At 58.9% G+C, this 24,719-nt stretch overlaps 8 protein-coding genes across 8 annotated transcripts; 6 read left to right on the top strand and 2 right to left on the bottom strand.

Annotated features, from left to right (window-relative positions):
* Nucleotides 1-1,135: 1,135 nt before the first annotated feature.
* GAL10 (UDP-glucose-4-epimerase) lies at nt 1,136-2,518 on the top strand (the record flags this gene model as incomplete). Its single annotated transcript, XM_028620794.1, has 5 exons — nt 1,136-1,159; nt 1,223-1,380; nt 1,440-1,641; nt 1,705-1,925; nt 1,981-2,518. The coding sequence occupies 5 exons, from the start codon at nt 1,136-1,138 to the stop codon at nt 2,516-2,518; spliced, it is 1,143 nt and encodes a 380-aa protein (XP_028472010.1).
* A 1,242-nt stretch (nt 2,519-3,760) lies between these two features.
* EHS24_005263 (uncharacterized protein) lies at nt 3,761-5,023 on the top strand (the record flags this gene model as incomplete). The annotated part of the gene is made up of 1 exon (XM_028620793.1): nt 3,761-5,023. The coding sequence occupies one exon, from the start codon at nt 3,761-3,763 to the stop codon at nt 5,021-5,023; it is 1,263 nt and encodes a 420-aa protein (XP_028472009.1).
* Nucleotides 5,024-5,284: 261 nt separating this feature from the next.
* On the top strand, nt 5,285-7,910 carry DHR2_2 (putative ATP-dependent RNA helicase dhr2; the record flags this gene model as incomplete). Its single annotated transcript, XM_028620792.1, has 4 exons — nt 5,285-5,618; nt 5,676-5,722; nt 5,779-6,044; nt 6,098-7,910. The coding sequence occupies 4 exons, from the start codon at nt 5,285-5,287 to the stop codon at nt 7,908-7,910; spliced, it is 2,460 nt and encodes an 819-aa protein (XP_028472008.1).
* A 166-nt stretch (nt 7,911-8,076) lies between these two features.
* EHS24_005261 (uncharacterized protein) lies at nt 8,077-9,447 on the bottom strand (the record flags this gene model as incomplete). The annotated part of the gene is made up of 3 exons (XM_028620791.1): nt 8,077-8,310; nt 8,372-9,170; nt 9,221-9,447. 3 exons carry the CDS (start codon nt 9,445-9,447, stop codon nt 8,077-8,079), a joined length of 1,260 nt encoding a protein of 419 aa, XP_028472007.1.
* Nucleotides 9,448-9,707: 260 nt separating this feature from the next.
* AMS1_2 (Glycoside hydrolase, 38 vacuolar alpha mannosidase) lies at nt 9,708-13,714 on the top strand (the record flags this gene model as incomplete). The annotated part of the gene is made up of 14 exons (XM_028620790.1): nt 9,708-9,771; nt 9,842-9,888; nt 9,947-10,126; nt 10,229-10,295; nt 10,332-10,391; nt 10,446-10,585; nt 10,623-10,681; nt 10,719-11,399; nt 11,438-11,530; nt 11,573-11,631; nt 11,670-12,537; nt 12,578-12,646; nt 12,684-13,475; nt 13,525-13,714. The coding sequence occupies 14 exons, from the start codon at nt 9,708-9,710 to the stop codon at nt 13,712-13,714; spliced, it is 3,369 nt and encodes a 1,122-aa protein (XP_028472006.1).
* A 318-nt stretch (nt 13,715-14,032) lies between these two features.
* On the bottom strand, nt 14,033-16,942 carry EHS24_005259 (uncharacterized protein; the record flags this gene model as incomplete). The annotated part of the gene is made up of 2 exons (XM_028620789.1): nt 14,033-16,553; nt 16,674-16,942. The coding sequence occupies 2 exons, from the start codon at nt 16,940-16,942 to the stop codon at nt 14,033-14,035; spliced, it is 2,790 nt and encodes a 929-aa protein (XP_028472005.1).
* Nucleotides 16,943-19,403: 2,461 nt separating this feature from the next.
* Nucleotides 19,404-20,300, top strand: EHS24_005258 (uncharacterized protein; the record flags this gene model as incomplete). Its single annotated transcript, XM_028620788.1, has 1 exon — nt 19,404-20,300. The coding sequence occupies one exon, from the start codon at nt 19,404-19,406 to the stop codon at nt 20,298-20,300; it is 897 nt and encodes a 298-aa protein (XP_028472004.1).
* Nucleotides 20,301-23,039: 2,739 nt separating this feature from the next.
* EHS24_005257 (uncharacterized protein) lies at nt 23,040-24,563 on the top strand (the record flags this gene model as incomplete). Its single annotated transcript, XM_028620787.1, has 8 exons — nt 23,040-23,174; nt 23,243-23,348; nt 23,402-23,496; nt 23,539-23,625; nt 23,678-24,119; nt 24,164-24,211; nt 24,258-24,382; nt 24,477-24,563. The coding sequence occupies 8 exons, from the start codon at nt 23,040-23,042 to the stop codon at nt 24,561-24,563; spliced, it is 1,125 nt and encodes a 374-aa protein (XP_028472003.1).
* Nucleotides 24,564-24,719: the final 156 nt, after the last annotated feature.

The following is a 24,719-nucleotide window of genomic DNA, read 5'->3' as shown; positions in this document are numbered from 1 at the left end:
AAGGGGGGGAGGAGGAGGCGCCTGTTGCTGCCAAACGAGAGCTGCCGGAGACGAGGTGGGTGTGTGCTTTGGATCGGTTTGTCGCGTCAAGAGGCAAAGATCTTTCTTTAGGTGGCGGACGGCTCGACGGGAGCAAAATTGCGAAATTAGATGTTGCGGAATTCCAGTAGGCGTGCGGTACAAAAGGCGTGCAAACGTCTGGGGGACCAATGGACACGGGGTAGAACCAAAGCATGTGCATTAAAGTACACGGCATGCGCACAAGCGCATGACCCATGGATTTTGATATGGGCTAAACGGCGGGGACGCTCACCTTTGGTGACGACTTGGCCGAGTCTTGTTGTCGCTGTTTGTTGAACACACTGACCCATGCCGATCATTGTTGTTGCCACAGTGCACACACCACGAAAATCTTGCAGATCGCCTCAATAAAGATATTTAAATCGTGCAAAAATGAGACCCCCGCACGGTTGTTGTTCATTGCTTGCCGCCGGTTGAGCCGCAAGCGCGCGCAAGCCCCACAAGCGTGCCGTGATCCACGCGATAAAACGGGAGGAACTACTGATGGCGTGGAACAATGAGGGACGCTACGCTGCAATATTCCCGTTCGTGTGTCCACAGGCACACCAGGCGCATCGACAACAATGACATTTGAACAAAGCTTATTGCACCAAAATGACCACCACATTTAGTACACGCTATATTCGGCGGATATACCTATCAGTGCCGTGGTAGAGCCTGTTGCCGACCTGCTCGCCGTACGGTGCGTCGTGTGGTGTGGTGTGCGCACGTCTGGCTCTCGGACGGCGCGGGCCGAGGGCTACCAGCTCGATATGCAATCACCATTGCACGACGCTCAAGATTCCCGTTCGCGACCACGTTCTTCCCGTTCGCTGTCGGAACATCGCGTACACAGCTATAGTGCTCCCCAACCAAGCTCCAGAGGACATCCGCAACACAAGAGCAGCTATATAAAGTGGCAGCATCCCCCCCCCACGTCGGTGCCAATCCCCCAATTCTCCAAACCCACACCCCCACACAGATCACAGATCTGCACCTGAATCGCCCGCCTAGCCCCCTTTTTCAATTGTCAACAACACACTCCACCCACCCACCCCCACCAGCATCCACAACCATGTCCCGCGACGCCGAGCTCAAGGTGAGCTACCTCTCCTGGCCCCATACCGCATTCCCCACTCAGTGCACATAACTGACATTGCAGCGCATTCTCGTCACCGGTGGCCTCGGCTACATTGGCTCGCACGTCGTGCTCTCGCTCCTCCTTTCGGGCCGCTACCTCCCCGTTGTCATTGACAACTGCCACAATGCCTTCCCCGAGGCCGTCAAGCGCTGCAACGAGATTGCTCGCGACGAGATGGGGTGAGTAGTCTTGATGGCCCTCGCTTGGCTCCTCGTTGTCATGGCTAACCTGCCCCCAGCGCCGACGCTCCCCAGGCCACCTTCCACCGCGCCGACCTCCGTGAGCCCGAGACCATCGAGGCTGTCTTTGCCGAGTACAAGGCCGCCGGCGGCATCTGGGGTGTTGTCCACCTCGCTGCTCTGAAGGCCGTCGGCGAGTCGTCCGAGCTCCCTACCCAGTACTACAAGGTCAACGTTGCGGGCTCGATCTCGCTCCTCGAGGTAAGTAGTATATCCCCCTTGAAACATCCTTCGTTCTCGGCGCCGCTGACATTTACTCCGCAGGCCATGGCCAAGAACGACTGCAACAACTTTGTCTTCTCGTCGTCGGCTACTGTCTACGGCACCCCCGCTGTCATCCCCATCCCCGAGACCTCGCCCCTCCAGCCCGAGTCGGTTTACGGCCGCACCAAGGCCATGGTCGAGTGGATCCTCCAGGACATCTGCCGCTCGGGCACCGACGAGCGCCCCTCGCCCCTCAAGGCCGTCTCGGTCCGCTACTTCAAGTGAGTCTTTGCACCATCCTTTTTGTGAGAACGCTTCAGCTAACTCGCACAACAGCCCCGCTGGTGCCCACCCCTCTGGCAAGCTCGGCGAGGAGCCCCGCGGCAAGCCCGGAAACCTCCTGCCCCTCCTTGCCCAGATGGCTGTTGGCCGCGAAAAGTCGGAGCTCAAGGTGTTTGGCAACGACTACCCCGGCTCGCCCGACGGCACCTGTGTGCGCGACTACCTCCACATCATGGACCTCGCCGAGGGCCACGTCCTGTCTCTTGACGCCATGGCCGTTGCCGAGTCGGAGAAGAACATCTTCTCCAAGTGCGACCCCAAGAAGGACGGCTTCTACCGCGCCTTCAACCTCGGCCGCGGTGCCGGCCAGTCGGTCCTCACCATGATCGCCGCCATGCGCAAGGCCTCGGGCTTTGAGTACAAGTACGAGATTGTCGGCCGCCGCACCGGTGACGTCCCCGACCTCACTGCCAACCCCGCCCTGGCAGAGGCCGAGCTTGGCTTCCTTGCCAAGCGTGACCTCGAGGAGATGTGCCGCGACCTCTGGAACTTCCAGACCAAGAACCCTAACGGCTACGAGCAGACCGCTTAGAGTGGAGACCACTTAGAAGGACTATCTCTCTCTCTGACTCTATTCTCTCGCTCGCTCTTTGCTTAGGACCCCCCGTCTCAACCCCCCAAAAACACCATATAGACAACGCAACCACCCCCTGCCGTTGCCCACAGTCTCGTTCTTGTCGCAACAGCCGGCTAGATCTTAATGCTCTCGTTCCCCCCACCCCCTTACGCAATCCCAGTGAATATGCATCGCACTGTCATCAGAACTGTCTATAGTGTGCAGCTGCACTTGAAAGAGTACCGAACGCGACGATGATGCGCTGGCAGCCACGCCGACAGCCGTAGGGCTGTACCGTACAGTCACCGCCGTGCGTGCCGGGCTCATGTGCGGCGGTTTTCCCGTCGCAGAGCGCCTGGCGGGGCGTGTCACAGAACCAACCAGAGGCCAGAGCAGGGCCCGTCCACGTCTGGAGGCAGAGCGACGTCTCAGGTGGGTGCGAGCTGCGAAGAGCAATAAAAAAAGGTCGTGCGAGAAAGAGCAGTAGAGTGGAGACAGAGAAGGATGCATAACAAACAAGTGTATGGAGAGTCAAGGTTGATGTGGCTACCTTTAGGTGACCCAGAGTCGTCGGCATGCGCCTCAGCCAGGTTGTTTTATAAAGTAGCTGGCCCCCTCAGTAGGGAAGCCCTTTTCCACGCGTCTTGTCTGGCCCTCTCGGCGGTTGTAGCTCACGTCTCCCCACGAAGGGAAGAGGAACACAGCACCAAGAAGGAATTTGAGTCGCGATGGCGTACTCCGAAGAGTACGCTGTGATTAAAGAAGAAGAAACAAGACGCGAGATGTTTGCGAGGTTTTATACACACACGCTGGCCACCGTACACGGGGCGGGCGGGTGCGAGCGAGGATGAGCGAGAGGGAATATATTTGTGTGCATTTATTTTCGCATTAATCCTGTTCCCGTGTCCGTCATTTTGATCCCGTCGCGCGCTGTGGTTGTGCGGCCCGCGGCGAGTGTCTCCGGAGAAGGCAAGAGAGTTCGAGAGATCGAGTGCAAAAGTCAAGAGAGAGGCCACTCACTGGACCACACAGCGAGCACTCGTCGAGACACCGGCGACCAGCGAGTCCACCTCACACACACACACACCACATCACAAACACCACCAGCTACAGCAGCATCGACTAGAGCAACCGAGTGCCAGGCTCTGTTTGGTCACCCCCAGCCTCGTCCCTCTCCTCCCTTTCGACCCGAACCTTTCCTCTCCTCTCTTCTCCGTCATGGCCGCTACCTTCCCCCAGCTCCTCAAGCGCTCTGCGTTTGCGGCGCACGACCCCGTCATCACCCGTGTGTATGCGTCCAACCCCCGCTCGATCAACGCCTACAACGACTGGGGTCTCAAGTTCCCCGTCCACCGCGCAAAGGGCTCGCGCTTCCTCAAGGTTAGGCAGCTGGACGCCGGACCCGGTGTCGATGCTCCCTGGGAGAGCGCAGAGAAGGAGGCGCGCTTCATGGACACCTGGGGCGACGGCTCCGTCCCATGGAAGGCGCCCATAGCCAACAGGATGCCCCAGCGCGCTGGTCTCAGCCTCCACTCGGGTATCAACTCGCAGTTCTACGAGCAGGACCACTCGCATACCACCCAGCATATCCCCAACGTCGAGGCCATGTCCGAGGCCGAGTTTGAGACGTACCTCAAGCACGTCCGTGAACACCGCAAGGAGTTTGCCCAGTCGATCTTTACCGAAGGTGCCCGTGGCGAGTCTGCCCCTGCTCATGAGCGCACTCTGGCCCACGCCGCGACCCACCAGTACCTCCGCGAAGACGACTCTGCCGAGTTCCAGGTCAAGCTCGCCGCCCGTGAGCTTGCTGACCGGGATTCCAAGCGCATCGTCTCGGACCGCCACGCCGTGTCTGGTCTCCGCTACGCTGCGCCCTTGTCCGGCAAGAGCGGCCACAGCATTGCGCCCGCGCACCCCGGTCGTGTCCTCGACCGCGTCACCCGCATTGGCGGCACCCAGGCCGAAGGCACCAACGCCAAGTGGGTCGTTGGTCTTGGTGGTCTCACCACGGTCGCTCCCAGCGGCGTCGCCCGCACCTCGGACAAGGCCACCCTCGGCCAGTTTGACTACACCCGTGCCCGCCCCGACGTTGGCATCTCCGACTTCAACGTCGAGAACGCAGTCCTCACGCATGCGCCTCGCGTTCTCGGCCTGGGATCCAAGTCGGACGGCGGCCAGCGCTGGTTGAAGAAGAAGTACTCGGGCGCTCGCAGGCCAGGCCCCCTCACGTCCATGTCGTTCAACATTGACGTTGTCGAGGACACCGACGTTGAGCTCGGTACCCCAGCGTATGTCGCCCGTGAGGTTAAACGGCCAGGGCCCTTGGTCAGCGAGGCCAGCATGGGTGTCCTCACCGGCATGGGTGGACCCAAGGCCGACCGTGTTCGCAGGACGAAGACGACCAGGGTCGTCCACTCGACAGCCATCAAGACCGTGCTGGCAAAGATTGCCGTTCCGTCGCCCGAGTCAAGCAGTAGTTGAGCATTTTAGACGTGATATGCATTGCATCTCTCCTTCACAGGCGCGTTGCCCTTTTGACAGTTGTTCCATTGCGTCCCAGATGTGGAGGACGGAACGAGACAAACACCGCCGTTTTGCGTGTAAACCGGGGCCCATGGGTGAAAAAGCGATCGACCGCAGAGGAACAGAACGTACGGAATCATTTTATTTCTGTTGTGTCCATTTCAAGATCCCGAACGATTTGTGCATTCTCCACCACCATCTCACCCCACCCAAGCAGCCATGCCGCCCGCAACCCCACAGGCAGGGCCCAGCAAGCCAGAAGGCTCCACCAAGAAGCCCTCTCGCGTGGCCAACTTCTTCTCAGATGACTCGGAGGGCGAGCACGAGCCCGTCCCCGCCGGCGACCATGAGCCCCTCGTCAACGGCGCTCTCCGCAGGAAGCGCAAGTCTCTGCCGAACGGATCTACTGCCAACGGCGACAAGCCTGAGGGTGGCAAAGCCCAGAAGCGCAAGGTCAAGGCCAAGGCGGTCGAGGATCCCGCAGAGGCTAAGCGGAGGGAAAAGATCGCTGCCGAGCTGCTGGTGAAGCGCTACGAGCTGCCGTTCTACCAAGGTGAGAGGGAATTGTTTGCGACTCGGGTATCCGTTCCATCTGACTGACCACCTATAGGACGTAGGAACATTTTGGAAGAGATTGTGTCAAACGACACGGTTGTGGTGGGTCTCTCTATACACCTGTTGTCGTTGCGGCGCGTAGCTTACTTGCCTGCTAGATTGTCGGTGAGACGGGATGCGGCAAGTCGACCCAGCTCGGCCAGCTGTTGCGCCGCCACAAGATCGCCCTCGACCACTTTGGCGCCCGCGGCCCCAGTGTGGCTATCACCCAGCCCCGTCGTCTTCCCACCATCTCGCTTGCTACGCGTGTGGCCGCAGAGATGGGTGTGGCTGTGGGAGCCGAAGTGGGTTACGCCGTCCGTTTCGAGGACGCGTCCAGCTACGACACACGTGTGCGGTTCATGACAGAGGGTGTGCTCATGCGGTGGGTTCAGATCCGGGATGGTATCATGGCCTCTCAGCTGACAAATGTGCCAGTGAACTTGCCAACGCCAGCGGCCAGCCTGAGAAGAAGGACAAGCCAGCGTCGGACGAGTCCGAGTCTGATGACGGCGACGACGAGGAGGAGGAGGAGAAGGAGGAGGACGCCGGCCTCAACCTGCTCACGCGCTACGATATCGTCATTATCGACGAAGCCCACGAACGTACCCTCAACACCGACTTTCTCCTCGGCAGCATGAAGAAGATTCAGCGTATCCGCAAGGCCAAGGCCGCCAAGGGTGACGGCCGTGAGCTCAAGATTGTGATCATGAGTGCAACCCTCGACCCTGTCAAGTTTACCAACTTCTTTGACAACTGCCCAGCTCTCCACGTGCCGGGCCGCATGTTTGATGTCGCTACGTCGCACACTGCGTCCGCCGTGGACGACTTTATCGAGGCGGCGGCAGACGCCGCCATGATGGTCCATAACCGCAAGCCCTCGCCGCCTGGCGAGATGCTTGTTTTCATGCCCGGTTCAGAGGAGATTGAAAACGTCGTCGCCCTCCTCCGCCGTCGTGGGACGGACCTGCCCCAGGGCTCCAAGCACCTCCAGGTGCTGCCCCTGTACGCTTCGCTGCCCCCAACAGCGCAAGCCAAGATCTTCCTCCCCACTCCCGAGAACACGCGCCGCATCGTCGTGGCAACCAACATTGCCGAGACGTCCCTTACTATCCCCGGCATCGCCTTTGTCATCGACTCGGGGTACAAGAAGGAAAAGGAGTACATCTACCGTGCCAGTGGTGCCATCGAGCACCTGCGCAAGATGGAGGTCTCTCAGGCGAGCGCTTGGCAGCGTACCGGTCGTGCCGGCCGTGAGATGCCGGGCGAGTGTCTGCGTCTGTACACCGAGGCTGCGTTCCGCAAAATGCGCGAGTTTGACACTCCCGAGATCCAGAGGTGTAACCTGTCCAACGCCGTGCTCCAGCTCATCGCCATGAAGCAAGACCCCTTCACGTTTGCCTACATTGATCCACCTTCGCGCGACTCGGTCGCCGCCGCGTTCCGTTCGCTCGCCGGCCTGGGTGCGATTTCGTCCCCCACCGAGATCACCACACTGGGCCGCGACATGCTCCGTTACCCTCTGGACCCGGAGCACGCGCGTATCCTTGTCGCCTCGTTCGAGCTCGGATGCGCCTCTGAGATTATCGACATTCTCGCTCTTGTCGTCTCGGGTCCAGTCTTCCTGGACCGCGCACAGGACGCCCGCGAGACTGCCGCTGCCGCGCGTGCCAAGTTTATCCACCGCGACGGCGACCACCTCACGGCCATGAACGTCCTGCGAGCTTACCTCGCACTCAAGGAACAGCGCACCGACGACGACGACGACGACGAGGCCGCCTCTGCCGAAAAGAAGGGCAAAAAGGGCAAGCACGCCAAGGAAGGTGGTGGCCTCTCGCAGTGGTGCCGCGACAACCACGTCCAGGGCAAGACGCTCGTTGCGGCGTGCAAGGTGCGCGCGCAGCTGCGCGAGCTCGCAGAGAGGCACGGTGCCGACTGGCGCTCGTCCTGTGGCAGCGAGTACGCCGCTGTCGGCCGCGCCCTCCTCCAGGGCCTGTTTATGAACACGGCCGTCATCCAGGCCGACGGCACGTACCGCCAAGCCGCGGGCAGCCTGCAGGTCAAGATCCATCCTTCGTCGGTTCTTGTGGGCCGCAAGGTGCCTGCGATTGTCTACGACGAACTGGCCATCACGAGCGCCATCTATGCGCGTAACGTCTCGTCGTTTGAGCAGCACTGGCTCACGGAAGTGCCGTGGTTCCAGCGCGCCGGGTCGAGCACCGCGCAGCCCGTGACGCGCAAGAAGGTCTAGGTCTAGTCGAGTGACTGGTCCCCTTGCTCTCTTTCTGCCGTGTCTGTCTTGTCTCTTGCATTTTGCATCGCACCCATCAGTACTCTTATCCCCACCCGTACACTCATCAATGCATTTCGTCTCTAGCATACAATGCCTCTCCAATGCCAATGCAGTTGCGGATGTCCTACTCAAACAACACTTCCACCCAGTGCCGCCTCCCTCCGCCATTTATCGTGTCCTTGAGGTGTCTCTTGAGTGCGTCCCTCCCTTCTCCAACCACTGTGCCGCGCATGCAGAGGAGGCGGAGGGAAGGCAGGTGCGTGTCGGTGCTGGGCTTATGGGGTGCCTGTGGGAGCGCACCCACGAGGATGAGGATGATGGGGTCGACGGGGATGGGGAGGTAGGATATGTCCAGAGTCTGCACACGCGTGAGCGACTGCGCGGGAGCTGATCACCTACACGAGTGACGTTCAACTCACCTGAAGAACGAGCATTTTGCGTGCCAAGTTGCCCAAACCCAGCACCCAGCTGAGATACCCGTTGGGCATTTCTTTCGGCAGCTGTGCCCCTGCCAGACCCAAAGACCTCAGCCCCGCAGGGAGGACGTTGACGAGCCGGTCCAAGTCGGCCGGTAACGTCGAGAACGCCAGGTTCAGCGTCGTGAGCGTCAGAGCGCTGAACCGGGGCACGTCGCGGAGCAGCGGGACCGGGTTGGGATGACACGTCAAGCTCAACGTGTGCAGCGTCTCGCTGCCACCTTGCTCGGCATCCCAGTCCCAGTCCCAATCTTGGTCTTGTCCAGTGGCCGATGATTTCGGTCGTCGGTCGTAATCCAGCAATGCGCGAACGTGCTTGTCGCCCAGCCGGTTGCTGTCGTCTGGCAGCAGGAGGGCCGAGTCACGCAGGACACGGCCTCGTAGGCGGATATCCAGCTGGCACGCGCCAGCGAGCATGGCGTCGCCCATGGTCACCACTTGCCCGTCTTCTTCGTCTACCACGGTCGAGTCGCGCATCGAGCGGAGGATGACGGATACGCATGCGTCTACCAGCGATGATGCGCCGCGTGAGGACGGAGGCAGCCCCTGGCGTCGTGCAGTGTCAAGCTGCGCCGCTGCTTCTCGTAACAGTTCTGGTGTTACCACCTTGTTGGGTGTCGCAGCAGCCATCTCCTCCTTCTTGTCTGCGGTTGCGGGCCGCCAGGATCGCGGTGGGGCGGGTCCAGCGACAGACCGGGCGGCTTGCGCGTGCGCAACCTGTTCTCGACGGAGGAGCTCTGCTCTGCGCACAATGTCAGCGTGGCTGTGGGTATCAGGAGTACTCCTACCCACGGATGCACGCTTGCTCTATCCAAATCGGCAACACCTTCAGGCGCAGGTGTCCAGGCAACGGTGGTGGCCAAATGGGGAGGGCGGTCACGGGGCACGCTGGGCCCTGCCTGTCGTGACGAGGTCAGGAGGTCATTGACGCTGCGTTCGCGCGTGTCCTCTCTCCTTGCATGTGGTGTTGTGGACGACTCGCCAAGGAGGTGCTTGAACGTGAACGAGTGTTTGGGCATGGAGGGAGTGGCGATAACGAGCAACCTGTTGCGTGTGTTGTTGCGGACCCAAAGAAAGACAGATGGTGTGGAAACGGCGTTTACCCCGCACTTTTACCCCACACGCATCCCCCGCCCACCCGTCGTGTGCGTCACTGCCCCGGCTAATACATGAGAGAAGGCGGGGCACATGGTGGTTGCTCTCGTCTTGCCATTGCCCATTTCATTTGCAGTCTTGGGCACCCCCATCCACACACAACACTCTTGTGCTGCCATCCACCATGCAGTCTCGTAACGAGGCTCACAGCCAGCACGAGTCGTACCCGGTACACAACAAGGACGCCCGTAAGTGCTGGATCTCCAGACAAGACATGGCCACGCGCTCATCAGCCCACCCCTCCCCCGCATCTGACAGGGTACAAGAGCCTGCCTTCCCTCCGCGGCCGTCTCGACCAGTTTGTCGTATGTAGCATGTGCACACACCTTGCCGATTAGAGCGTTCTCTGACCCATCCTCGCAGGGAGGCCACTTTGCCAAGGTCAACCTCTCTGCCCTCCTCTTTGCCCACCGCATCGATGACAAGGAGCACGTCAAGATAGAGGTCTGGTCCGCCCCAGGCCTCACCAAGCCGACGTTTGAGGAGGCCAAGCGCCAAACATACAAGCCAGCCAAGAAGGGCCAGGAGTTTGGCCCCAGCTGGGTAAGTGTTGCGGACGCGTGGAAGGACGAGACGGATGGAGCATGTTGGCTGTTGCGATGCAGTGTCCCTAGGCGTGTTGTAGCACACTGACGTCACACGCAGACCAACCACTGGTTCAAGGTCACGCTGCACTTCCCCAAGGAGCTCGAGCACTATGAGCGCGTTCAACGTGAGCTGACACCCAGTTGCAGGAGCTGACACGTAGTCGAGTTTGACTGCTCGGGAGAGGCCATGGTGTTTGACACAAACGGCAACGTGTACCATGGTAAGCTTTAGAGCCCGGCATCCTGAGATTCGGACGCCACTGACCACATTCTAGGACTCACTGGCGGGTTCAGTATTGATCGCCGTGTCGAGTTTATCATCCCCGAAGCCCACCGCAAGGCTGGCGTAGGCCACTATTATATCGAGGCCAGCTGCAATGCCATGTTTGGTCAGAATGGCGAGAACCCACCCGACGTAGGTGCAGGTCTCAGACCAAACGTTAACCTCGCAGCCAAACAGGTACTATAAGCTTAACAGCTGCGACATTGTTGCTCCCAACATGGAGGCCTGGTTAGTGTAAGGTATGAGACCAAACTGACGTCTTCAGGCGTCTCATGTGGGACCACGACACACTGAAGCAGATCTATCAGCAGCTGCCCCAAGACTCTAGCCTCGGCAACCGCGCCAAGTGGGCGGCCAACGAGATCATGAACGTGTTCCAGGAAGGCGACCTGGACAGTGTTAAAGCAGCTCGCAAGACTGCCGAGAAGGTCCTCGGCGAAGACTGGGAGAAGAAGATCCAGGAGGAGAGCGAGGACGCCGACAAGGAACAGGGCACGCTTTGGGGTGTTGGCCACTGCCACATTGACACGGCTTGGCTGTGGCCCTTCAGCGTCACGCAGCAAAAGTCGGCTCGTTCGTGGAGTACCCAAATCGACCTCATGGACAGGTACCCCGAGCACCGGTTCAGTGCCACCCAGGCCCAGCAGTTCAAGTGGGTCGAACAGCAGTACCCCTCGCTCTTCCAGCGTATCCGCGCCAAGGTCGCCGAGGGCACCTTCCAGCCTCTTGGATGCACCTGGGTCGAGATGGACACCAACATGCCTTCCGGTGAAGCCCTCGTTCGCCAGTTCCTCTACGGCCAGCGCTACTACGAGAGCCGCTTTGGATCGCGCTCCAAGACGTTTGTCCTCCCCGACACTTTTGGCTATGCGAGCCAGCTCCCGCAGATCTCGCGTCTTGCCGGCGCCGGCAATTTCTTCACTCAGAAACTCTCGTGGAACTCCATGTGGGTGAACAGATCGTAATCATGCTGAACCCATCCAGCAACTCGTTCCCGCACAACACGTTCAACTGGGTCGGTTTGGACGGCACCCAGGTGCTGGCCCACATGACGCCCGTGAACAACTACAACAGCCAGTGGGTGCCGAAGTCGGACAATTACCCAGACTAACCCACCAGGTGCAACATTGACGATATTCGTCGCGGTATGACCAATAACAAAAACCTTGAGGTCACTTGTACGTCCATGTGACAGCCTGCACCAGCTAACGGTCAGCCAACGCACTCCTGCTCTTTGGTAACGGTGACGGTGGTGGCGGTCCCACACCTCCCATGCTGGAGAAACTCCGTCGCGCTCGAGCCGCTGGCAAGCGCCACGATGCCGGTGGTCAGCTCCCACTCGTCAAGATGGGTGGTTCCTTTGAACAGTGCTACGACGCTATCCGCAAAGAGACTGACAACGGCCGTCTTCTCCCCATCTGGCGTGGCGAGCTCTACTTTGAGCTTCACCGCGCCACGTACACCTCCCACGGCTCGATCAAGAAGGGTAACCGCAAGGGCGAGATTCTACTCCGTGAAGCCGAGTACGCGACTTCCATGGCCAGCATCCGTGACGCGTCGTACAAGTACCCCAAGGAGAAGATTGACGCGGCATGGGAGGACCTCTTGCTCTGCCAGTTCCACGACGTGCTTCCCGGCAGTTCGATCCACATGGTCTACGACGATGCCGAGGAGAAGTATGCCAAGTTGCACAAGTCGATCTCCAAGGTCATCGAGGACGCCTACTCGGTCCTCTACAAGGGCACCGTGCCCCTTGGCTCCAACGAGAATGTCTCTGGCAAGCCGTTCATTCTCGCTGTCAACACCCTCCCCGGCCAGCCCCGTCACGAGGTGGTCAAGGTTCCCCTCAAGGACCACTCTTGTGTGCGCACACACTCGGCACAGGTCGCCCGCGACGGCAAGCACGGTTACCTCCTGCTGGAAGCCGACGAAGGCGCTTTCGGTGTTCCCAAGGGCTTGTACGCGGATGTTGGTCGTGCCACAGCCACTCAGGTCGGCGACGACGCCTTTGTCCTCGCCAATGAGTCGATCAAGATGAAGATTGAGGGCGGTCGCATCACTAGCCTCGTGGACGTTGCTCTTGGGTGGGTTCAGGTCCTCAATGGACTAAAGCTAACCCCGCAGCAAGGAACTTATCCCCAAGGGCCAGACAGGTGGTATGGTCATCATGGAGGACCACCCGAACTACTGGGAGTGAGTTAGGTGTGTGAGGGCTCCAACTGACCCTTAGCGCTTGGGATGTCGACAACTTCCACCTCGAGAAGCAGACACACCTCAAGTTTGAGTCTGTTGCGATCAAGGAGGCTGGCCCTCTTCGCGGCAGTCTTGCCGTCTCACTCAAGTACAAGAAGAGCACCATTGAGTTTGAGGTCTCGCTCGACGCCGTGGGCGCGTCGCTCAAGCCCGGATCGCGCAGCTTGCTCCGCTGGGACGCCAACATTGACTGGCACGAGAAACACATGTTCCTCAAGTTTGAGCTCCCGCTCGACATTTACAGCGATGTGGCCACGTATGACACGCAGTTTGGTGTGCTCCAGCGCCCCACTCACCGCAACACGAGCTGGGATGCGGCCAAGTTTGAGGTTTGTGCACACAAGTTTGCCGACCTGTCCGAGTACGGATACGGTGTGGCCATTCTCAACGACTGCAAGTATGGCTACGCCACCGAGGGTAACGTCATGCGCCTGTCGCTCCTCCGCGGCCCCACCATGCCCGACCCCGAGACCGACATGGGCCACCACAAGTTTTCGTTTGCCATCTACCCGCACATGGGCACGTTTACGGAGAGCGACGTTGTTGGCGTTGCGTACGCCTTCAACGCCCCCATGCGTCTGCGTCTCGGTTCGGCGACGGCCGCCACGGCTGCGACGGGGACCCCGTTCGCCGTCCACGGTGCGCCCAACGTCATCCTCGAGACGATCAAGCGTGGCGAGGACGATATCCACGCCAAGGGCCACACACAGACGCTCGTTCTGCGTCTGTACGAGCAGTACGGCGGCCACGCCAACGCCACCCTTACGATGTGAGTTAACACGGTTTTCTGGCGCCAATAACTGACAAAACCCTCCCAGTGCCGGTCTCGACGTCATCAAAGCGGAAGAGACCAACATTCTCGAAGACCATGTCAAGGAGCTCGCCCTCACCAACAGCGTCTCGAGCGACACCGAGGTCAAGCTCGGGTTCCACGGCTTTGAGATCAAGACGGTGCGCCTTACGCTTGGCAAGGCCAGCAAGTCGGGCGACGGGTGGATCAAGCTCTGAAGGGGAAAGGCGCAGACATGATGTCGCCCCCAAGTCAGAGCCATGTTCGTTGTAAGAAATCTACAGAAGTTGGCGGTTATGTAGACCGGCCGTTGTTATGCAAAGAATGAATCTTGTCGCGTCTCTGGCACGTTGACTGCGGTTGTGGAGCGCACCTGAGAGCCGCTTGGCAAATTGTGAAGAAACATAGTGCCATGGCGACAGACCGTATGCACAAAAAAATTGACATGCACATGCACAATATGACTCTCTGTCTTCTTAACTCTCTAATTGCAATGCTTGCGGGTTGTACTCCATTGTGTTCTGCGTTCCCTGCTCCTACTCCACATCCTCGTCGCCGTGACGTTCCTCCGCCAGCGGCTGCTCCTCGGGCGTTGCGCGTGGTTTGGGCCTATACAGACCCCCAGCAAGATCACTGACGCGGCGGGGCGCGCCGGCGACACCAGACGCGGCGCCGACGACGCCGCTGGAAAAGCTGCGGCCGACCTGGCCGACCGAGCTGAAGATGCTTGGACGCGGCGCGGTGAGCTTGGGCATGTCGTCGTCGGTATCGTCCTCCACCAACGCGGCGGCGAGAAGCGATGGCTGCGGGGTACTGGTGCGGTTGCCGCCTGGGGCTGGGGAGACGGTGCGGAGGGGAATGTCGATCCATGGCGACTTTTTGCGCGCCTTCTTGGTGCCCGGGGCGGGCGTCTCCTCCTCGGGCTCGTCGAGACCGTGTGCCTCATGGAGCGTCCGCTTGATGAGCGCGAGGTCGTTCTCAATGTCCTCGACACGAGCGTTGAGGCGGGCGAACGGCGTGTCGTCGCCTGAGCGAGCGTCGGCATACGCACGGGCATCGCGCAGGACCGAGCTGGCTTGCACGACACCGTTGGCACCGACACCGAGGAGGGCGGCAAAGCCGTGGAACTGCCTGTCCTCGTCGGCCACGGCAATCTCGGCATCGACGCGAGCGTCTTCGATGACCTCGTGCAAGCCGTCAAGGATGGAAACAAGGTCGTCGTGGGCAGTACGAGCTGGGCGGAGAGCGAGGGCGCGACCGAGAGCTGCACGCTTGGTTCCAGAGGTCGAAGTAGGGGTACTGGTGGAGGTGGCGCCGTTGCTGCTTCCCGGAGCGGCGGGTAGGGATGCGCGAAGCGACTTGAGGGCGTGGGCCTGGTCGTGGAGCGACTTTTGAAGAGGTTTGTAGCGCGACTCGAGGGCCTCGAAGAGGATGGTGAGGTCCTCCATCTCGGGAGGAGGAGGAGGGGAAGTAGGCGGTTCGGGGGCGTCGGCAGTGGTGACCTTGTCCGTGTCGTCGCCCTTGACCTCTGCATCTTCCTTCTTGTCGTCATCCTCGTCCTCGACGTCAAACACGAGACCGCCCAGCTCTCCACTCGCCGCAGGAACACCATCTTCGGCCTCCTTGGCCAACCAGGCAACACGCTGCTGCTCGAGGTCGATACGGCGTTCGGTCTCAATCTGGAGGTCGGTAACCAGATGCTGCACAAGCTCCTCGGCGAGGAAGATACGCGCCAGGCTTTGGTCCTCGGTCGAAGCTGTTGGGGGAGTAGCAGCAGGCTTGCTTACACTCTTACGGCGGAGGAAACGGGCGCGGAATCCTGATCCACCAGGCGCCTTTGCCTGGTCACGCTTCTCAGTCGGTGCAAGAATCCCCTGAGCCTCGTCAACGAGCGCAGGCCAGTCGGGCGCTGGGCCATCGGCCTGCTCTCGTGCGCGCCGCACACGGTCGAGCCAACTCTCGGCACGCTGTGCCCTCGCCTCATCGGCAGCAATCATGCCCAAACGCAGGGCGACCTCGCGTCTGCGTCCAGCCGACTCGCGACCCAGCTCGTCGGCCATCTCCTCGCATGCAGCGCGGAGGCGCGCACTGCGGTCGGCCTCGCTCCTCATGCGGTGGCGGAAGGACGCACCCTCGGCACGGAGGGACGCCTGTGTCGACGCCGCGCGCTGGCGCTGTTGTCCGAGGTGCATGTGGACCGTCTGGTGGGCCTTTTGCGAAAAGGTCATGTAGCGCTCGACGACCTTGGCTGCGGAAGCGTCGTCGCGGAGGGCACGGTCGCGGTCGGCCTGGGCATCGACACGGGCGGTAGTCTCTGCTTCGAGCTGCTCGCGAAGGACACTGAGCGCGTGTTCCAGCTCCTCGCGCTTGGCCTGGAGACTGTGAATCTCCTTGTCCTTGGAACTCAGGGCGGAAGTAAAGTCGCGGAAAAGGCGGTGAACACCACGCTGGCCGATCAAGAGGTTGGAGATGGCTTCAGACGAAGTGGTAATGGAGTCGGGCTCCTTTGAATTTGTGCTCGGAGGCAAGTCGAGGGTTTGGTCCACCTTGGGGGAGATGGGGGAGGACAGCGAGATCTCTTCGAGGGCATCGACTGCGTCGACTGCCTCCTCCTTTGGAGGGACAGCTGGGGCATCGTCGTCAGCGGCCGCCGCCGAGAGCTCGGGCGGCTGTTGAAGAACATTGTCGGTCGCGCGCTTCGGCAGAGCAGGCGGGACCGCACTGGGGTCGAGGCGCTTGACGAGAGCCCCATACTCTTGCAGCGCGAGGTCGACCAGCTTCTTTTGTTCCTCGATGCGTTTCCGTTCCGACCTCTCAAACTGGCACTCTTCCTCGCGGTCTTCTTCAATACGCCGCAGTTCCACAAGAACTGCACGCTCTCCCTCACGCTCGCGCTGGGCGCGCTGAAGCTCCTGCTTGGTCGAGGCGAGCTCGAGGGACACGGATCCGAGCTGCTGTTCGGTAAAGTCGAGTTTGGCCGAGAGGCGGCGGTGAGCGAGGGAGAGCTCGGCAAGTGCGTTGGACGGAGACGCAGCTGCAGGGGGCTCTGGAGTGTTGCTGCAAATGAATTAGTATACCAACATGGAAGAGCGTAACGGTACCGCAGCTAGACAAGCAAGGGTTTGATGGTCCACTTTTGCTTCCCTCCAGCACAGACACCCGTTTTGCTGTGCTCACCGCAGCGTGTCCACCTCTGCCACCAGCGCGGCATTGGTAGTCCTCAAGCCGGATGCCTCCTCTTTCGCCAAATCGAGCTCTAGACGGACACCTTGGACATCGATGGAGGCCTGGTGCGCTGCTTGACGGTACTGGGAGAGTTGTTGGCGAAGGGATACGAGTTCGGCTGCGAGCGGGTGTTCACGAGGGAGGGCGGGTGTGTTGGCCGAGGTAGAGGATATGGACGGGGAGTCCAGTGTCCTCGAGGAAACCACGGGGGCCAAGGCCATGGCCGCGAGATATTTGCGAAGATGTGTGGGAGAGTTGGAGAGCGAAAAGTGCAACAACAATAACGACCACAGTGACGACGACGACCGACCGACCGACAACGAGCGACCACGCTCCGGTTTCAGGCACGGCGACCACGTGGCCCGGGCGGTTGTATATTATGGTGGTGGTGGCAAGTTGGCGCGAGCAACACCACCCCCCAGTCGGACCACTGGATGCAGTTGGTGTACACAATGACGAGGTAGAGCTGTAGGGAGATCCTCAAACATATCGTTGTGCGTTGTTACCTGAGCATTGGAGGACACGACGCCACTCGCCGACGGTAGGGAGTCCGCCAGACGCGCCAGACGTGGGTGTCTGCTGCTGCTGTACATTGCGCTTAGGTGGGATTGTGGGAGGGGGGACGGTACACGCGTCGACTTGGGCAGTATGGGCCATATGCTTTTGTGTCAACTTGTAGTTACTTGGTATAGGGTATATGGGTGGCCGGGGCGGCGGGAGTAGGGGGGTTGGCAACAAGTCTTTGCACAAGAGCGGCGCGAAACGCACATCTGACCGATCAAATGGGGCAAGATGGGTGGTGCCCTAGTCGACGTTGCCACAGTTTCGCCGTTCACTGGCCACTGGCCCCATGCGCCGCGTTCCCCGTGAAGCGAGCCCACGTGCATCGTCAGGTCGGTGGACGGTGGGTCCGGTGGCCTCATGACGGTCGAGCCGTGAACGCCGGTGTCCCAACCGGGATGGCCAACAGCTTCAGTAGGTGAGTTACGGCATATCGGCTCAGACACCTTCCTTCCCCGGGCGCGACAGCGATAATAACTGACCCCCCATTGGCAGCTGCGCCACGATGCTAGCAGACAAAAAGTATGTACTTTGTTTACCGTTGGGGAACAGATGCAATGTTCGGTTGCCATTGATCAGCCATTGGCAAGATGGCCGTCTCTTGTTTGCCTGTCCCAACACCAAACCTCCTCCGATCATGTAGCTTTCCTGTACCTGTACCCAAAATGCGGAAATGAGAACTCTGCTGAGCTGGACCGAAGTACAGAGAGTGCTCTGGCACCCGAGCAAGCCAAACGGTAGGACGATAAAACGCCACTTACTGCATACTTCCCTCGCTAGGCTTTGATGTTGCTCTTGTTACTGGCCAGTACATACATTTCGAGTGAGCACAGTCGTCGCCTCCACCCACGTCGGGGCAAACGTCTGCCTTTTCGGGTCCAGGTTACTTACTGTCTTGGTTACTGTCTTGCGGTACCAAGCCGATGCCAGGCCGAACAACTTTGCATTCATTGTAGGGAATGTTCGCTATAGGTTTATCCGGAACAGCCGCAGGACGAGGCGGGGGGGTGACATTGGGTGCACAGTTCACGTTGGACCTTGACACTTCCAACACCGTGTTTCTCTACCCCAGAACCAGAGACACTGTGCTTGCAAATGCACGTGGTACACGGCACGGAGCAACCCACGCGGCCGTAACACCGTACACCGGCAGATGCGCCAAAGGCGAATGCATAGCTGCAGGACCAGAAGCCCACGCCCCACGCGCGTCCTTTGCAAGCACCCACCCACTGGCTGACGCTGTTCAGTGCGACGCGTCCTGCCACGCAGCAACATCGGCATGTGGGGCCTGCCAAGCAAACCCACAGTCGGCTGAATCGCGCTAAGTGCCGCAGCGTCCTGTTGGCGGCACTTGGAACCTGTGTGATAAACATAACTACGCCTAGACCACAGTGTATTTGTACCTGTCTGGAACGCCTGTCTGGAACGTTGGGGCCCTGCTTGGGGATCCTAATAGGCCCCAAGAATTGCAACTCCTCAAAACAGCAATCTGTGGATGTTGCGAGGTCACATTGAGTGGACGGTCTTTGCACTAGTCTACTGTATCCCCTATCCGCTGTAGATTGTGAGGCACGGTATCCCTTATCTTCATTGTGTGGCTACCGGGTTGGCATTGCAGGGCAGCCGATGATCCATGACTAGAATTGACCCGGTCAAAGCCCCGCGTACCACTTTCCCGCCGGCGCGAGAGTTCAGGTATAAGGTACTCACTTATCAATTATCGGCACAGGGGACTCCAGGAAACAGTGTGGCGGAAGCCACAGTCAGTGGCGATAACGCCACCAGCTCTAACTCCCGCGTTCGTTCACCAGCTCTCATCTCCTCTGGTCCGTAGCTTGCAAATGTCCAGAGAGGTGTGTGTCACTGTGACGCTCAAAGAATGGTATATAAACGACGAAGACACACGTTTCGTATCTTCACTCACAGTTCTCCTCCCCGTTCTACTCGCTCAGAGTTACTGGGTAAGTCGCCCTCTCCTCATCGAAGTTTACAACCATTGACACTTCTTTCAGCCTATTCCCATCGTCACCTTCCTTTTTCTACTCTCCAACTAGTCCGCTCTTTTCTTCACGCCCGCTTTCTTATCGACACTTGCCCTCAGCTTGCCTGCCGCAGTTCACCATGCGTTCAATTTCTTCCACGCCGTCGTCTCTCCTCGTGGCTCTCCTCGGAGCCACGCTCTGCGTTGCGCAGGGCCCAAGCCGTACTGAGGTTTGGGGCAACGTGGCCGCAAAGCGCCAAGTTCAACCCACCAGCTTGCCCAACAACTGCATTTACACCTGCCCCCAGTTCTCCCAGGAGCTCAGTGGCATGTGCGCCATCTCGACTTCGCAGTGCGAGTCCGTCCAAGCGGCCGCGGGCACGACGGATACCGACTACGCCTGTGAGCTTTGGTCCACGACTTGTTATGCCAACGCGGCACTGTATGAGGAGCAGTGCACATCGAGCACCGGCGACTGCGTGACCTGCCCAACCTCTTCACTCCAAGCGTACGACCTTTGCCAGCAGACCCTCACTACCTGCATGGCCGACGCCACTGTGGTCGCCAATTCCGCCGGAGGCATGTACCAGAACCAGTGCCACGTCGCCTACGCTGTCTGCAACTACGAGCTGTCGCTACTCTCTCAAGTTACGCCATGCGGCGCCAACTGCGAAGCACCTTGCTTTGCTCTGACCGCGCTGAGTACAATCACTAGCTGGCTTTATAAGCAGTGCTACGCCGTGACCGGTGCCAGCTCGGCGGCCTGCTACGCCGGTTACCAAGCTATTCGCGCCGACCTCTTGGCGGATGTCAACGCTTGCCCGACCGCTAGCGACGGGGTCGATTGCACCCAAGTCGGTATCTACAGCCGTCCCTGCAGCAGCATTATCGCCGAAATGCAGACTGCCTTTGATGTTGGTCTGGCTGCTTGCCAAAGCGGACAGACCGTCGGTTCGGTCACCTACCAATCATGCGCCGACCACTGGACTTACGACACTGCTTACATCGCCGCATTCGTGTCTTCCTGGGGATGTTAAGCGATGTTAAGCGACATATGTATACGAGGGGGAGACCCCTCGAGGACTGGCGCACCCGCCATAGCACAGCTTTCCTTTAGAAATATCCCTTCGTAGCTCTTTTATTTTCGTTTTTATGAACAATTTGTCAAGTTTGGCTATAAGATCCAGATTGCAGTGTACGGCACTGGTACAAAGGCCCCCAGTAATTCTCTCCTTGGACGGGGTGAGATTTTGGGCTGTAGTTTGGGTAAGTCATGTGGACCGACTCTGATGGCACACGTTTTTTATAATTTTTAGGAACAGTTCTCACAGCAAAACACAACTCGAGTATGATTACAGAATATCAATCTATCAGTGTCCAAAGGAAGTCAGGTGTTTATTGTATATAATCACTTGCGTAATACAGAAGTACACGGGAGTTGATGTTCAGGCCTCGACAACATTGAGGAAGATAGAGTTGTCGACAAGGTGGGTGCCAGAAGAGGAAGACAAACAAGTTGCTAAGAAAGGAAGGTACAGACCAACCACCACCTGAGAGTGTGGGACGGCGACAGAGTAAGCTGACCGATCACATCACACATCCAGCCTCCACCCTTTGAATTCAACCGTCAGTCTCAGTCAGGTTTGTGGGGTTCGTGAGAGGGAGTGGTGCCCCTGCCCCCCCCCCGGGCGCTCAGAACGCTAGCCCACCCGTCGAGTCCACGCAAACGCCGCCCCTCATGGAATTCACGGAATTGATCGCGACTGACTGTAGCTGTACTCTACAAAGACGCTAGACCACTCTGCTGGAATTTGCGTACTCTACTGAGAGCACACACCTTATTTGCAGATAAACACTGCCACAAACCAGAAAACTGCAACAACAACAACATGTTGCGGTCTACGGGAAGTTCATGGCCGCCTTGAATTACGCGACGTGCATTGTGAGTGCCCAGGGCCACTCCCCAATGGCACGGATGGTGGGATTGTCTGTGATGTGACGAGCGCGTCTCAACAGACCCCAACAAGCCCCAGACTTGTGTGCCTTGAAGGTACGTCTGTTGCTGAGTGATTCGCATGATCGACCGAGAGAGTCTGGAATGCGGGAATCCTCTCAGGGACGAGCGGTGCCGTGGTGGACGACAGTCGGCACGAAGGACCGTCAAATGCCGGCGTGGTGGACGACGACGCAGGCCGGAAGTACGAAGACTGTCGCAGGCCGCAGGACTTGTGGCCGGTGATTCGATTGCTGGCGTTGCGAGTTGAGTGTGGCGGCTGGCCTAATCCACCGTCTTTGCGTATGCTGAATGACGGCCGGCGCCTCATCCCTTGTGCAAACGAGGCACAACAGGGAACCCGCAAACATCACCCGCACGGTGAATTTCCACATCTGCGGACGGCGGACGCGAGCAGTGGAGGTCTTACTTGTTTCCCTGCGCCAGATAATACGACGCGGCGAAGCAAAAGGAAGAAAGCAGGCAAGTGCCGCTGCCGAAAAGGAATCCGAACGAAGGTCCTGGAATCCTGGATTATCCTGGGTCTATTCAACGCATCTCATATGCATACGCCGTGGCGCTACAACCGCCACTTTTCATACTAGTCTGTTCTCGGCATTTTGCCCGGCCGCCTGTACCCTGTGTTACTACGGTGGGGTCAGTCTCTGTTTCTTCTCGGCCAATTTCCCAAGAACATCAACCAAGAACGTCAATCACACCACACGCGTCAGCATTTCGACAAGAGCACGCAGCCTAGCACGAGATGTGATCATGTTACACGTTGTTTGCCATGCCATCCAGCGGTGGGAGGGGCTTGCATGTGAACCTCGCATATGGCCCTCTCCTGAAGGGGTTGGTAGTTAGGGGTTACCAAGTGCCCGTTGTTGTGGTGATTGGTTCTTTGATCTGGGCGAGTACTCCCCGCCGGCAGGCGAACAGCCTGGGGCCTGTGCAGCCGGTGTACGGGCGGATGTCTCGGATGGGTGGGTGCCTCCTCCATAGCGCATCATTGATCGTTGAGACACAACCGGGGACCCGATGGCTACCCGAACAGAGCAATAACCTCAACGTGACAAACTCACGTGCAGTCAAGTGCTGCATGCTGGACCGAGAACCCTGCATGGGAACTGTCTGTGACCGGAGGAAGTGCGGGTCCTTCTCGCATGGACGAGGGGTGGATTTCGTCAGTGGGAGAGGTTAGGGCTTTTTAAATAAATAAAAATGAATAAATAAACAACATAAACTCGAGTTGCGTATGTGGTCAGCCAGAGCAAAAGGGCCACGAGGGTCGGAAGGAAAGGGATTTGCAAAAAGGGCCAGAAAAAAAAAGTAAAAAGAAAAAGCAGACACGTCCGGATTGACAGATGTTACGTCAGCGGGGCGGAGGTGGGGGGTCCAAACAAACAAAGGGGTGTTTCTATGTTTCTATATAAGATACTTGTATTGCCATTTGTTAGAGGCTAATCAAACTCAACTGTCCGTTGCTTTTTACTCTGCCCTTTTTGAGAGGGGGCAAGAGTACTTGCAGTACGTACAGCACTGATGTTTGGACGCTGTACGGTGTCAACGTCAACACACTGTACACATATTGCGCTTGTTTGCATGGTTCTTGTTTGAATAGCTGCTCGACGCTTGCGGTGCCGTCTGCATACGCCTTGCCACTTGGGAACATGGGGGAGGCGAATTAAGCGAACGCTGGCCAGATCCACCTCCACCCCCGCCGGTCTGGTCATGAATCGATGGTCATTTTGCTCAACAACGTCATATACCAACCATATCAACCATGGCAGCACCAGAAGCGCAGCAGACGCCCAGTCCCACAGTCATGAGGCGCTATGTCCTCGAGAGCACCGACTCTCTTGACGGGCTGGTCTTGGAGCAGGACGCAAAACTGCCAGACATTACGTCGCCGACGCAGGTGAGCGATGAGCGACCACGAGTCGAGATGCCGTACCAGCAACGACATTTCCTGACACTAGCGTCCAGATCCGTATTAGGATCAAGGCCATCTCGCTCAACGCGCGCGACATTCAGATTGCCACGGGACAGTATCCCCCGCACTCGGTGCCCAAAGGCCTTGTCCCCGTTTCCGGTGCGTACCACTCACTCGTCATCGCTTCTGCCTGTCCCACTGACGTTGTCCAGACGGCTGCGGTGTCGTCGAGTCGGTCGGCGCTCAGGTCACGCATTTCAAGGTCGGCGATCACGTAGCGCCCGTGTTCCCACAGGGCCACCACTGGGTACGTCCAGGTAGTTTAATGGACAGCTTGCTAAATATGCAGGAGGAACACCTCACGCTCAAGTCTCTCCGCCGTGGCCTGGGCGGCGGCATCGATGGTGTCGCTGCAGAGTACTTTGTCTGCGACGAGGTAGGTTCTCACCTTTAAAGAACGTGGAAGCTGTCACTGACATGGCTCGCAGGAAGAGGCCGTCCGCATCCCATCCAACTTTTCATACCTCGAAGGCGCGACTCTCCCCATTGCGTTCGGGACTGCTTGGTCGTCCCTGTATGGCCATCAGCCAAAGCTGCAAGCCGGCGAGACGGTGCTCTGCTTGGGTACAGGCGGCGTGTCCCTCTGCGCCGCCCAGCTCGCGCTCGGCGCTGGGGCACGCGTGATCCTCACGTCCAGCAGCCTGGATAAGCTCGACAAGGCCGAGAGGCTGCTTCGGCCGCTGGCGAGCCCTGGCGCTCCCAAGAATGTCATTCAGACAATCGACTATTCTCTCATCAAGGACTGGGACGAGGAGGTGCGGCGCATGACGCATGGAAAAGGAGTGGACTTCGTTATTGAGATTGGAGGCAGGGGCACGTTGGGGAGGAGTATTAGGAGTACACGCGCAGGAGGGTTGGTGGCTGTTTCCGGTGAGCTAGCTTGCCACAAGTGTGATTTAGCTGACGACGGGCAGGGTACATGAGCGTGTACAAGACCATCCCCCGTGAGATCCTCGAAGAAGGTAGGTTGGAGCTGCTTGTAGCGCCAAGCTTACTTGTTCTTCACAGACATTGCCCAGACAATCCTGTACTCTGCCGCCAACGTCCGCGGAGTGTTCTGTTGTAACCGCGAGATGCTCAAGGCTTGTGTCTCGGCGCTCGAGGTTGGTGGGGCTAAACCTGTCGTTGGCAAGGTGAGTCCCAGGGCACGGGTCACCGTCCTGCCCTAGTTGGCATAGGCCTCGCCCTCAGCTGTTGCTTCACAAACTCGAGCTGACATCCCCGCAGACGTTCAAGTTTGACCAGCTCTGCGAAGCATACAAGTACCTCGAGGCGGGCAAGCACATGGGCAAGGTGTGCATCGAGCTCGAATAAGGAAGACGCACAGTGGACAAACCCATATGTATGCATACATGCCTAGCTCTCATGCATAAGAGGACGACGAGAGCGTGAATGCCAGGCTCTGCGTTTGTTGTAGCGAGCGTCGTTGCCACAGAAGCCAAGACGGTTCCGCCACCAAAAGGCACCCAA

Source organism: Apiotrichum porosum, assembly GCF_003942205.1.
Source record: "Apiotrichum porosum strain DSM 27194 chromosome Unknown scaffold_20, whole genome shotgun sequence".
NCBI classification, from domain to species: Eukaryota; Fungi; Basidiomycota; class Tremellomycetes; order Trichosporonales; family Trichosporonaceae; genus Apiotrichum; species Apiotrichum porosum.
The sequence above is the reverse complement of the archived record's forward strand: the minus strand, read 5'-3'. Positions and strand labels throughout refer to the sequence as shown.